The 12,962-nt window shown below is 35.9% G+C and overlaps 2 protein-coding genes across 2 annotated transcripts; both read right to left on the bottom strand.

Moving 5' to 3' along the window:
• Positions 1-4,663: 4,663 nt before the first annotated feature.
• LOC104772025 (uncharacterized) lies at positions 4,664-8,215 on the bottom strand. The gene is made up of 4 exons (XM_019242480.2): positions 6,526-8,215; positions 6,257-6,403; positions 5,948-6,064; positions 4,664-5,431 (listed from the first exon to the last, which is right to left on the bottom strand). The coding sequence occupies exons 1-4, from the start codon at positions 8,023-8,025 to the stop codon at positions 4,820-4,822; spliced, it is 2,376 nt and encodes a 791-aa protein (XP_019098025.1). The 5' UTR covers positions 8,026-8,215; the 3' UTR covers positions 4,664-4,819.
• Positions 8,216-8,596: 381 nt separating this feature from the next.
• LOC104772962 (transcription factor KUA1) lies at positions 8,597-10,924 on the bottom strand. Its single transcript, XM_010497514.3, has 3 exons — positions 10,383-10,924; positions 9,929-10,137; positions 8,597-9,584 (listed from the first exon to the last, which is right to left on the bottom strand). Exons 1-3 carry the CDS (start codon positions 10,666-10,668, stop codon positions 8,952-8,954), a joined length of 1,128 nt encoding a protein of 375 aa, XP_010495816.2. The 5' UTR covers positions 10,669-10,924; the 3' UTR covers positions 8,597-8,951.
• Between the last annotated feature and the right edge of the window lie 2,038 nt (positions 10,925-12,962).

The following is a 12,962-nucleotide window of genomic DNA, read 5'->3' as shown; positions in this document are numbered from 1 at the left end:
GCCCTTTATTGGTTTCAATTCCTCGATATTATTTCATTTTGGTAATGAGCAATAAATTTTATTTCAGTGAATTATTTTTTAGTTAAAAAAAAAAAAGACTCCAACTTTAAAAAATGGTTGAAAAAAATCTTCAACTTTTTACAAATGATTGAAAACTCTGAAAATTTAATTAACATTGTATTTTAATCACTAACTTTTGTTGGCAAAAACAAATTTTTGTCTTGCTTTTAAGTTAATAACTTATCTTCCAAAATTTGAAAATTCATGTTTTTTCAACATTTCTTCAGTTCATAATACCTAAGCTGTAGCAATTTTTGTGCTAAGCAATTTTTCTAAATGAAAAAAAGAATCTCTAAATTTTACAAATGATCGAATAAATCTCCAACTTTCAATAATGATTGAAAAATCTGGAAATTTTATTCACTTTACATTTTATTCACCAATTTTTTTGATGGAAGAAAATTAGTTTTCTTTTAAGTTGCTAATTCATTATTCCAAATTTGAAAATTCCTGTTTTTTTAATATATTTTTTCTATTATAATACATAAATCTTTGTCATTTGTAAATTTTATTTAAGTGAAATTACTTTCAAAAGATTATGTTCTTGCCAATTTTTAATAATAGTTGAAAAATATCCATATTCATCTAATGGTTGCTTTTGCAATATTGAATTTATTTCAAAGAAAAGATATGTAATAAAATTGCACACCTTTTAGCCAAATTTGGTTGTAATAGTTGTAATTTTTATTCAAATTGTTTTCAACCACCTCTTTGGCTATATAGACCAAATGTATCTTGACTTTATGAATTCATAAATAAAAATTTTATTTTGATGAAAAAAAATTCATCTAATGGTTGCAATTTATCACAAACTTTCTTACCATTGCAATAAGTATAGGAGTTCACAAACTCTCTCACAAATGAAGGAGGGATGCCATATTTGTTAGCTCCCACAAACATTCCTAATCGCATATAGAGTCTCCCGATACCCTACTCTAGGGATGTTATAACGGGCTTATATTTATATGGTTGGCCCAGCTCGTTGTTAATATTAGAAACCCGTGGCCCTGTATTTTACTTTAAAAAAAAATTGAGTTTATATAGGGCCGAGTATTGCAAAATCTCGAGCCGGCTCTGTTTTGTTTTTTTTCAAAACGACATACTTTCTTTCACTGACAAAATCATTTTTTTTTCTTTCTCAGTTCTTATCTTCTTCTCTAGCCGACGAATTGACTCGCCTTTCTCTGTCATCAATCTCCAAGAATTCTATGGTTTCCCGATTACAACGACGAAGTCATTCCTCAAAGATTCAATTGTGAGTTTTTAATCATTTTGAGTTTCAGCTTCGATTTTGGTTGATTAGGGTTTGTGGTGGTCTTTTCGAACATTCGTCGAGTTTCAATTTGGGATTATTGTAATTTTGTGTAGTTTTCTGAATGTACTGTGCTGAGTAGTGGAATTGGAATTCGAATTGAGAGTTGGAATTAGGGCAGATGGATTTGTCTATGTAGTCACATTTTATTGGATGATGAGATGTCCTAAGACGTGTACTAAGGTTGGTAATATAGTGGGAAATGTATTGGAGTAGTTCTAGTGGAGGCAATGACTGTATTGTAGTGTTTATTGCGTAGTCTGCTGTGTATTGTGATGCGTATCAATCTTAGACAAACAAATTTTTGTCTTGCTTTTAAGTTAATAACTTATCTTCCCAAGTTTGAAAATTCATGCTTTTTTAACATTTCTTCAGTTCATAATACCTAAGCTGTAGCAATTTATGTGCTAAGCAATTTTTTAAAATGAAAAAAGAATCTCTAACTTTTACAAATGATCGAATAAATCTCCAACTTTCAATAATGATTGAAAAATCTGGAAATTTATTCACTTTTTACATTTTAATCACCAATTTTTTTGATGGAAGCACATTAGTTTTCTTTTAAATTGCTAATTCATTATTCCAAATTTGAAACTTCATATTTTTTAATATATTTTCTATTATAATACATAAATCTTTGTCATTTGTAAATTTTATTTAAGTGAAATTACTTTCAAAAGAGTTTTTTCTTGCCAATTTTTAATTATAGTAAAAAAATATCCATATTCATCTAATGGTTGCTTTCACAATATTGAATTTGTTTCAAAGAAAGGATCATGTAATAAAGTTGCACACCTTTTAGCCAAATTTGGTTGTAGTAGTTGTAATTTTTATTCAAGTTGTTTTCAACCACCTCCTTGGCTATATAGACCAAATGTATTTTGATTTTATGAATTCATAAATAAAATTTCTATTTTGATGAAATAAAAAATCATTTAATGGTTGCAATCTATCACAAACTTTCTTACCATTGCACTAAGTATTGCCGAGGAAGACGATCAAGCCGGAGCGGACTTGGAGGAGGCTGTAGAGAACCGGAGGTCGGAGAGCTCTTGATGATCCGACGTATCCTCAGCACCAACCTGGAGGCGGACGACTCGAACCAGCGAGACAATATTTTCCATACGTGTTGCACTGTAAGTGGGAGGGTTTGTGGGTTGATCATCGATGGTGGATCTTGCACTAATGTGGCAAGTTCTTACATGGTTAAGAAATTGTCTCTTAACACCACAAACCACCCAAAACCCAATAAACTCAAATGGTTGAATGACAAAACCGTGATTCATGTCAAAGAACAAGTCTCGGTTCCGTTCAGTGTGGGTCCTTATAAAGACCAAGTCTTGTGTGATGTGGTGCCAATGCAAGCTAGCCACCTCCTTTTGGGGCGTCCATGGCAGTTTGATAAAAAGATATTTGATAAAAGAGTTTTTTCTTGCCAATTTTTAATAATAGTAAAAAAATATTCATATTCATCTAATGGTTGCTTTCGCAATATTGAATTTGTTTCAAAGAAAGGATCATGTAATAAAGTTGCACACCTTTTAGCCAAATTTGGTTATAGTAGTTGTAATTTTTATTCAAGTTGTTTTCAACCACCTCCTTGGCTATATAGACCAAATGTATCTTGATTTTATGAATTCATAAATAAAATTTCTATTTTGATGAAAAAAAAAAAATCATCTAATGGTTGCAATCTATCACAAACTTTCTTACCATTGTACTAAGTACCGGGTTCACAAACTCTCTTACAAATGAAGGAGGGATGTCATATTTGTTAGCTCCCACAAACATTCCTAATCGCATACCCTACTCGATGCATGGTACGAAACGATCATGGTAACATAGAAGTTGGTTTATGGTGGCTGGGTTTATATGCAAGGTGAGCTTCATCTCTGTTTCCAGTATGATAGCTACCAGCCTACCATGGGAAAAAAATTGTGAAAGATAATTTTTTTATTTGTGAGAGAGATGGAAAAAGGAAAAAAAAATAGAGTAATTTTGAATTTTCATTGTGAGTTTTGTATTCAATTGATTTTATTTTCAATTAATTTTGTGTTCATCTTTGATTAATTTTATTTTCCAATTATTTTCTTTATTACTATATTAATAAGCCGACGATTTTTAAAATAAATCACATTTACACCGAATTATTATGTGAATAATTTTCATTGTCTTTAACCAATTTTATTTTCAGTTCGTCTAACTATCACGTAATACCGTGTAAATGTGTTTTTTTCTTTTTCTTTTGAAAAGTCGTGTCCCATGCCTACTCCGTGTTTTCCTTTTTTTTTTTTTTTTTTTTTTGACAAAACATGATTTCATTCATTCAAACCAAATCAAAGTACAGAGATGGAGATGCAAAGATCCCAAAGTTTAAAAGGTTACAAAGGAAGGTATTCCCCAATACCATAAACAAGAAGATAAAAGACATCGAGATTAAACCCATGAGAGCTATGAAAGAAATGCTATGAAGCAAATAGAAACATGTGAGATCACGGAGGCTCGAATGATCATCATCGAAGGAAACGATGGATGACAAGATTGTCACGGTCAACAGACACTTAGATTGTAGAAGGAGCCAAAGCCAAGGCAGAGGTTCCAGGGACCATGGTGTTAAGGTCCAGGGTGGGCGGATGTGAAGTCCAAATCAGAAGGTAGCTTCCGTTTGAGCGAGGGTAATCTTCAATCCATAGAATCCGAGGGATGGCAGAGGTACTGAAGTAAATTGGCTTGAAGTCGTCGAGTGAGTAAGATGGATTGCAGGGCGAGAGACCATATAACTTTAAGCCATTACAAACAGACCTTCCAATGAAAACTAGAGCCAGAAGAAATCCACACAAAGCAGAAATCCACACAAAGCATGTAGCCTATTCTGTGTTTTCCAAAATACAAAATACACCTAATACAATAAATACACAAAACACAATTTCATACTTTTGGCATTGTTTAAATCATTTTCATCTAGTTACAAGTGCACTCCTAAGCCAAATCCAAAACTTGATCTCAAACATAGTATGGGAGCAATTAGTACGGTGTGAAACACCTGCTGCAATCAAGTTAATTGGCAGCGATACATGTGGTATTTCCAAGTAAAAGGTGGCCTTTTGTACCTGTGTGAGAGTAGTATTATGCAATTTGTGTGATGTGAGCTATCTGACAATTATGCCCCATTTTGCATCATACCATATTCCAAAAAACAGCTATGAACACTTTATCTGGATTGAAGGGTTTACCTAAAGAACAACTAATTACTTTATCTGGATTGCTGTCAAGGTATGATGCTTTGAACACTTTAGCAAAACAATGCCCAGCACTATGCCATATATGTAAATACCAAAAAACATTCGTCCCTGTTTCGTAAATAAGCTTTGCATATCCTATCAAAATCCTCTTTGCGACTTAAGAGGGTCTATTTCCTTAGAGCTTTCAAACAAGAAAAAAAAAACACTACCAAATCATTCTAGTTACAATCCTTTTGAGTCCAAGAAACAATATATAGAGGAACAAAAGCATCAGAAACTTTTTGGACGCCATGACCCGGAGGTTGACTCGAACCCCGAATCTTTTCATCAGCTGCAGCACCATACCAAATACCATCACCATCCCTCGCAACAACATCCTCGCCGCATCTCCAGCTCCGGTAACGTTTCTCACATCTTCCCCTGATACGTCCACGTACGACACAGACTCTGGATTCTCTTTCTTGCCTTTATTGGTCTCGGATTGGTTTAGCCCGAGACGATCATTGAGCCAGATAGAGATGTTGATTAGCAACTTAGCCATCCATACAACCTCGTCCTCTGATATGGGACGTGTCATCCAGTCCCCTTTGTACTTCACACAGCCTGCTATTTGGTTGCCAGCACCACGTGGCTTGAACAGCTCATCCCGGTTTTTCTGGGGATGGTCTGGCTCTAAGGAAAAGGCGATTGGTTTTATGACGTGCCCCCCAAAGAAGTTTGAAACCGCCGATTTCAGTGAATCTACACACTTAAGGGCCTCTGTGATGTTTTTCTCGGATACAGTTTGCAGTTCGGCTTCTGCCCGCAGTATGAATAGCTGCAAATGCAAAGAACAAAACCCTTCAGCAAAGTTTAACAAGTTTTAAGCTCCACTCGTCCTAATGAGCTATTGGATTCTAGAGTCGTATAAACTAAAGTATAGTATCGGATTCAAGTAAACAAGCGTGCAGAAGTGTGCTCACGGATTCTGATGGCTTATTGATACAACTAGGGTACTGAAAAACAAATGTAGGAGAACTAGTTCTGGAATTACAATTACACGAACAATTCCTTAAAAATAGATTCCCAAGTTAATAATTAGCTCACAACATCGCCGATGTCTGCTAATTCATCTCATTTTCAAGCAACATAATCTCCTGTTAATTCAGATAAACGGCTACAAACAGCAAAACAAGTAAATGTGAAGGTTATCCATAACTTTGCCAACTGTATCATTCCTCAACAGAGCTATTTATAAGCACTTTTCTAGACATCATATAACAAATTTATTAATCTTCTACCTTTTTTATTCCGAACTTATCACTACAGTAGATTATAAAAGGAAGAAATTAACCTGAAGCAGTTGTTGTCCGCCATCTTCACCATCACTAAAGAGTTTTAAGTCTTTGTTCCAGTTTTCATGTAAGAATGATCCATCAGCGTTGCTCTCACACAACCCATCTTCCCAATCCTGAAGTTCCACCAGCAGTTAAACATGATTTGTCAGTATAGAGTTTGTGTTTTATGTGAAAAAAAATGATTTTACAGTGCTTTTGCTGAACTTTCCAAGGGTGTTGTGATGAATTAAGCTAGATTCCCTTTTTTATGACGAGAGCCAGAGAACAGATAACAAATATGGTGTTGAGGAAAAATATAAGCATACCTTCAACTGCTCACGGATAGATGGAGCAAATCTAGACAATTCGTTCACATTTGAATTTCCTGGTCCAGTTTGTTTGGAGTGAAAGGCTTTATCAATATTCTTCATCAGAACCAAAAGCTCTTTTGAGGATGTCAATGCACTCATCACCTATTTTAGAGAGACACAATAGAACCAATCACATTAAGATTTAAAAACAGAAGTCTTGCAATCCATTTACCAACAGATAAACCCATGAATTTGAGAAAAATAGCTTAAGCTAGGTTTCAAACCTTTAGAACCATCTGAGTTACTATTTCTGGATCAGTGTGAAGGAACTTGTGCGCAAAGCCAATAAAATGCATGACAAGAGAACTGTAGTAGAGATAATTGGATATCACATAGCTCTGCCACAAAGTCGTGTATCCACAAACGCGTGATTCATAAGACTCATCCTGTTTCACATCTTTTACAGATCCATTTGAAGCAGCTTCAAGATCTGAGAAATCATCCAAACTGATCATCCATGGTTCCAGGTACATAACCCATATGGAGAACACCTGAGATGCATTCTTCATTGAGCTTCCACTTGTAGGACAGAACAAGAAGCTCCTCAGTATATAACGATAGAGCGGTCTCTGTAAATGGGTATTCCAGGAAGTGAGCGGCCTAAGGTTCAAATTCGCAACATGGAATGACGATCCTGAAGCCGGTGTCTTCCACCGCGGGCTCTCGCCATACTCAACGTAGTTTTCAGTCACGCCACCACTTGTAACCCAGCTCAAATTCAGATACTTGACAAGCAACTTCACAACTTCTTCCAACCCACAAGTAGGTGGAATCTCCTCCACAGCAGAACGGAAAGATTTAGCCGCAACAACAGGGAACGGTGAGAAGTCATTCTCAACCAACCAATAATGCAAGAAGAGATTCACCAAGAACTCAGCTTTTGTCATCACTGACACATCATACCCATATCCGTAATGCAAAAGAGAGCTACGATAAGGCTGGTGAGCATTTAAGTCGAAAACAGGAACAAAGGCTTTCAGATATGAGTAAAGAAGCCTTAAGTAGAGATTACACTCTAATTTCTGATCTGAATCACGCTTATTACTACTACTACCAGGAAAACCTTTGATATGTGTCCAATTCTGTAACCTAGACATCTTTCTCTTCTGGATAGGAACCACAGATGCAGAAGTCTCACTGTTTCCTCTACAAACGGGATAATAAGAGAGCCAAAACATGTAATACTCGAAAACATTAAGCCTAACTTCATAAGATGAACCCCGAAGTGAATCCTCCTCAATTTTACCATTCAAAAAGGGGCACAGATTAGATAACGCAGTTCGATCCTTCTCGCTTGAGAGCATGAACCGAGCATACTCCGGTAAACGTTCCGTCGGGAAAACGTACTTAACAAGAGACAATTTATCGACAGCAAAGATTGAGCTCATGAGTATACCACTAGGGGATAACAGAGCGAAGACCCTTTCCGCTAAATCCAAATCGTTAGCCGCCGAGATTACATCGATCCAACCGTTCGGCGGCGGCGACGAAGACTGTGCCGGAGATGCGGCGGTTGGGTCGCCGAAGCCGAAGAACTTACAGATTAAACTCGGGAATGTAACAGAGAAGAAATGACGACACTGATCAGGCGTGTGCGACTGTAGAAACGATTCAACGGAAGAGCAAGCGTCGGAGATATTAGGCGGCGTGGAAGCTGCGAGTATAGCCGACGCTAGGTCTTGAGATTGCGAAAGCGAATCGACGGTGTACGAGTGTGGAAGCATCGCTGATTACGAAGCTGATGACGAAACTAGGGTTTTTAATGCAAGAGAGAGATAGAGAGCAAAGGGGTTTTACGCCGGAGAAAAGAAGGGTTTGAAATGCGAGGCGACTCAAATCGCGCCTTGTGAAGGGGAAACACCGAAAAGGGGGACAAAAATATCGACACGACGACGACGACGAATGGAAAAAAAAACAGAGAGCGTTACGTGCCACGTGGCCACCGACGTTAATCACCGCGGTTACTTTTTCCATTTTTTACTTTGGGCTTTTTATCCAAAAAGTCAATCGGTGGACGGTGGTGAACGCGGGAACACTCTCGATGATACTCATCGCCCTAAATTGAACGCTTCCGATTTTGACACGTCAATAAGTCTTTTAAGGCCCATTTAGTACAACTTAAGCCCATTTGGCTATTTATTTATCTTATGAAACGCTTGGGCAACTCGTGAATTCTGATCTAAAAGCATTGGGCTACTCAATCAAAGCTGCGAGAAGAATCTGGAGTCCGGTTTTAACCGGTTCGGATTGATTTAATTTTCGTTTTCAATCCCGGATAGTATGGTCAGAGGTGGATAAGCAAACTGTCTTTTTATTTATTCAAAACTAATAAATTCTAAATTTTAGTACACATTAAACGGAAATTAACGCATCCTAGAGTCAAAAATAAAACATACAAAATATAAAGAAATGTAAGCAAAAAAAAAAATAATTTGTTTTTCTCCCTTTTTTTTTTTTTCTTTTTCTTTTCTCCCTAATGATCAAAGCTGAACTAAAAAACATCCTACCAAGTTAAACAACCTAACAAAGCAAATCTTATTTAAGTTACTGTAAACCAACAACTAACCTGTCACAACCCCAACCCCAACCCCAGAGACAAGAGATCTTCCATCAAGTTGCCATTTTAGACAGTCACTTTCCAAAGATCCTTTTACAAAGCGTGTATCACGCTTTTGATGTCCGAACTGTCAGAGCTAGGGTTTGGGTGAAATGCTGATTGTCTTGACGATGAGCCGCCACCTAGCTTCAGCGAAAGGGACTGATCGGATTCTCCATTCTTGTTGGACTCTGCAAGGCTAAGCTTAGACATACCGAGAAGCTCATCAACATTGATAGGGGCTTTGGAGTGCACGGCAGTTGGTCTGAGAATCTCATGAGTTTCCTCTTTCTTGGGTGGTTCAGGAACATAACCAGCAGGCCATATTGGGAATGGAAACGGGTAATACGGTGAGAAGTAGGTTGGATAGAGTATCGGGAATGAGCCAGGTAGTTGTTGTTGCGGTTGTGGTTGTGGTTGCTGTTGCGGTTGTGGTTGTGATTGCAGTTGTGTAGTTTCTTCCAGTCTGGAAGCAGCAGAAGAAGAAGCAGCAGCAGCAGCTGGTTCCCCGGTGGTAGAGTTTGTGGAGTCCATGGATTCACATTCTTCAATTTCCAAGATTGATGGTGCTTGAAGGGAGCTAGGAGCAGCAAGTGTCTGATGAACAGCGTCAGCGCTTTGCATTTCTGTCTCCACAGGAATGTTCTCTCCGTCCGGTTCTTGCAAATCCATCGGAATGTCTCCAACCTACAAGGACAATGTAGATGCATAAACAGAATATATACAAAAAGAATTGCATTTCAAGACCAAAAGGGGTTTAAAATTCCATGCTTTTAATCTTTTAGACGAGTCCGTTCTTTATTCAATTGCTTAACCAAGATTAGCTGCAAAATGGTACCCTAAAGCATATTCTATTAACAGAATCCAACTATTTTTGTAATTCTCGTTTCATATCGAAATGTAGAAGACAAGCCAAGTGTCCCCTACGAATTATTCAATCTCTAACTATAATACTAATAAAAAAAAAAAAAAAAAAAGATGTGCATAAGACCGAACAAATAAGTGTTTTTGAGTGAAGGAAGGAAACTAACCTCATCAGGAACCATATCAAAGAGACTAGAACGTCTTTTGCGACGAGACACATTGGATTGTCTGATGAAATACTTCTGAGCATGGCTAGCAACTTGCGTTGGTGTCCTTGTAGTCACATAGTTCCTTGAGATACCTCGCCAATCGCCTTTTCCCAGCTTCTGTAAACCTAATAAGAACATCCTGTGTTCCTCCTCTGTCCATGGAGTTCCTAAAGAGAAAACCAAACCAAACACACAAATCCACATTCAATCAGACAAATTCCTCACCGGAACTGCAATAAACACACATCAAACTCTGGTTACATAATGCAATTTAAGCGACTATGATGCAAGATAAACTTATTTCCCACGGATTGTACGGATGATTGAATTGATTCGTACAAAAAAAAAAGGAATTTGATTTTTGTTTGAAAAAAATATATAAGCGAGAAATCAAAAAAAAAAAAGGAGAAACCTTTCTTTCTCTCGCGGCTAGAGGAAGAGCCAGCAACGAAATCCTCGGAAGCATAACCATCACCAGGGACATGGTCAGGGACATCACCCGGAGAACCAGGAGTAATAGACCCGGTTCCACCATGCCCACCCGATCCAGAACCCGTGTAATGGCTAAGATTACCCATACTTGCACTTTTCCGGATCGAACCTTCGGTGAGCCTAACACCAAACAGCTTCACCCCGCGATTGGGACAAGTCCTAGAGTTGTGGCCATTGTGATTGCAGTGAGAGCACCGACGAGTCATACCCGACCCGATTTGCTTATCTGGAATCGGATCTGATCGGACTTCTGAGACGGTGGCGGATCGGATCTTAGCTGATCGCAGAAGCACAGAATCTAATTGAGAGAGAGATAGAGAGACAAGGAGCGGAAGAAAGACAATAATATTGGTTTATCTGGTCGGATTTATTACATAAATTCTTTTTTTTTTTTTTTTTTTAATTTTCTTTTGCTTCTCCTAATGTTTCTCTTATTTATATATATACAATCGGAAAATATTTGGTGTATCCTTTGTGGATTTTTTCCTTTTTCATATTTCACAAATTGACTTATAGTCAATGCAACGTGTCTACACTAGTAGATTTATTTTGGGAAAAATTATTGAATTACTTGAAGTAAGAAATCCAATTATCTATTACTATTAATTCTTAATTATTAATGGCTATTTTTGTACTATAAATTTTTTGAATACAGATGTATTACAGGCTGCTATCTAAATATTCAAAAGTTTGATTTACTATATAAATTTATTTTTCAAAGTATATCTTAATGACACAACAAATATAATATCCCATTTGTCTTATGCTAAATAATTACTTATATTTTCTTATATTTTTCTATTTATATAAGGATGGATATCTACACAAAAAAAAAAAAAAATAGCAAAGAAAGTGTGAGTAATTTATGTACAAGTGCTAAACCTCCACCCAAAAAAATAACAATTGGCTGAATATTATTAGCCACAAGATTATAATCACACTATCAACATTTGTAAGTTATTTAATAGCCCCTTCACGCGTTCCATACATAACTTTGACTAGATTATTAAGAAGTTACAAACAAAATAAAATATGACATCAGTTTAATAAGATATCATAAGAAGAAGAAAAAAAGTTAACATCCCTACACATAAAAGAAAAATCAGATTTTGGTTTTATAGATAGGGCCACAACAAAAACTATTGGTTGTTTTTACTTAATAGTCTAAACCTTAAAAAATAAATATTTGTAGTAGAATAGACCCATGAGTAAGTAAAATATGTTATCTTTTTTGTTTTTAATACAATTTTCTTTGAAATGTTATCTTCAGAAAGAAAAATACTATTGTGCCTCTCATTTTTTGCTAAGAGTACAAATGTCATATCTTATACTAATAAGTGTTTTCATTTATTTATTTTGTATGATTAATTGTCAAATATATTAAAAAGACAGGATCTTCAAACTAATCTCTATGTCCTAATATTAAAACTAAAAGCATCACAATTTGTTGTTAGGACAAGAAAAAAAAAAAGGACCAACATAGATAGATGATAGAGAGAATGAGTGGATAGGTTTAGTCATATAGATGAGTAGGTCCCACGTTCTCAAAAGCCACGTGGACACGAGGAGAACGGCTTATCCAGAAAGCAAAATATTCATTTTTTTTTTTTGGTCTCTCTCTCACTCAGAGACTCTCTCAGATCATCTCTTTTCTTCTTTTTTTTAGTTTAGGATTCCTTCACAAAGCTTTATCAGCCGTACACGTGTCTTTCTCCCGTCGGTGGGCATATTCGCATATTATTTCTTGTCATCATCACTCATCTTTAAATTTTTTATTCTATAAAACAACAAACAACAACGTTTTACTTAAAAAATGTTCACCTAATAATAGTTTCTAGCTATTTTTATCCACATACTGTATCTAACTTTTGCTTTCTCCAAACTTTCTATTACCAATTTTAATCTAACATTTTTTATATCTTTTTGCATGCCACAGACCTGGAGCCAGTTTTTTTTTTTTTTTTGTCAAAGAATAAAAATTGACAGAAATCTCATAAAAACGTTTTCACCTGAGGTTGTGTTTGAATTCACCAAAAAAAAAAACGAATGTGGATATTGGGCCAACCCAAAACTTAAGGCCCAAGTAATTCTCCTTCCAACAAATTATTTGTTGAAACATCATCACCTCTTAATTTATTTTCGATGGAAAACTGAAATTCCAAGTTTCCAACAAATAAAAAGTGTCACGGTGTATATGAAATTAAACGGACTTTTCAAAATTAGGAAAAGAAAAAAAAAAAAAAAAAAAAAAACAAGAGACTTTAAATTGGAACATTAAATTCTAAATATTTTCGTACCGACATGACAACATCAACTAAACTGTACTCTCTCTCAGTAATATTATTATTTTTGGCCATAGAAAATAATTTCATTGCAAATTTGTAGTAATTTGATTCTCGAGAAAAAAGGAGGGAAATTTAATATAGGACATTTTAAAATAAAAAATGTGACAAAAGAGAAAAATAACGGAATTAAATGCAATACAACAACCATAAAGTGA

The sequence above is a fragment of the Camelina sativa genome, chromosome 20 (genome assembly GCF_030686135.1).
Source record: "Camelina sativa cultivar CO46 ecotype springtype chromosome 20, ASM3068613v1".
NCBI classification, from domain to species: domain Eukaryota; kingdom Viridiplantae; phylum Streptophyta; class Magnoliopsida; order Brassicales; family Brassicaceae; genus Camelina; species Camelina sativa.
Note: the sequence above shows the minus strand (reverse complement) of the source record. Positions and strands in the feature narration are given on the sequence as shown.

Bases quoted from the DNA above. Each gene is read 5' to 3' on its own strand.
- LOC104772025 (XM_019242480.2), bottom strand. From the start codon at position 8,025: ATGCTTCCACACTCGTACACCGTCGATTCGCTTTCGCAATCTCAAGAC. The intron at 6,404-6,525 runs GTTTGAAACCTA...TCTCTAAAATAG, and splicing joins TAACTCAGATGGTTCTAAAG to GTGATGAGTGCATTGACATC. The intron at 5,432-5,947 runs GTTAATTTCTTC...TTGCATTTGCAG, and splicing joins GCGGACAACAACTGCTTCAG to CTATTCATACTGCGGGCAGA.
- LOC104772962 (XM_010497514.3), bottom strand. From the start codon at position 10,668: ATGACTCGTCGGTGCTCTCACTGCAATCACAATGGCCACAACTCTAGG. The intron at 10,138-10,382 runs GTTTCTCCTTTT...TTTTCTCTTTAG, and splicing joins TAGCCGCGAGAGAAAGAAAG to GAACTCCATGGACAGAGGAG. The intron at 9,585-9,928 runs GTTAGTTTCCTT...TTGTCCTTGTAG, and splicing joins TTGATATGGTTCCTGATGAG to GTTGGAGACATTCCGATGGA.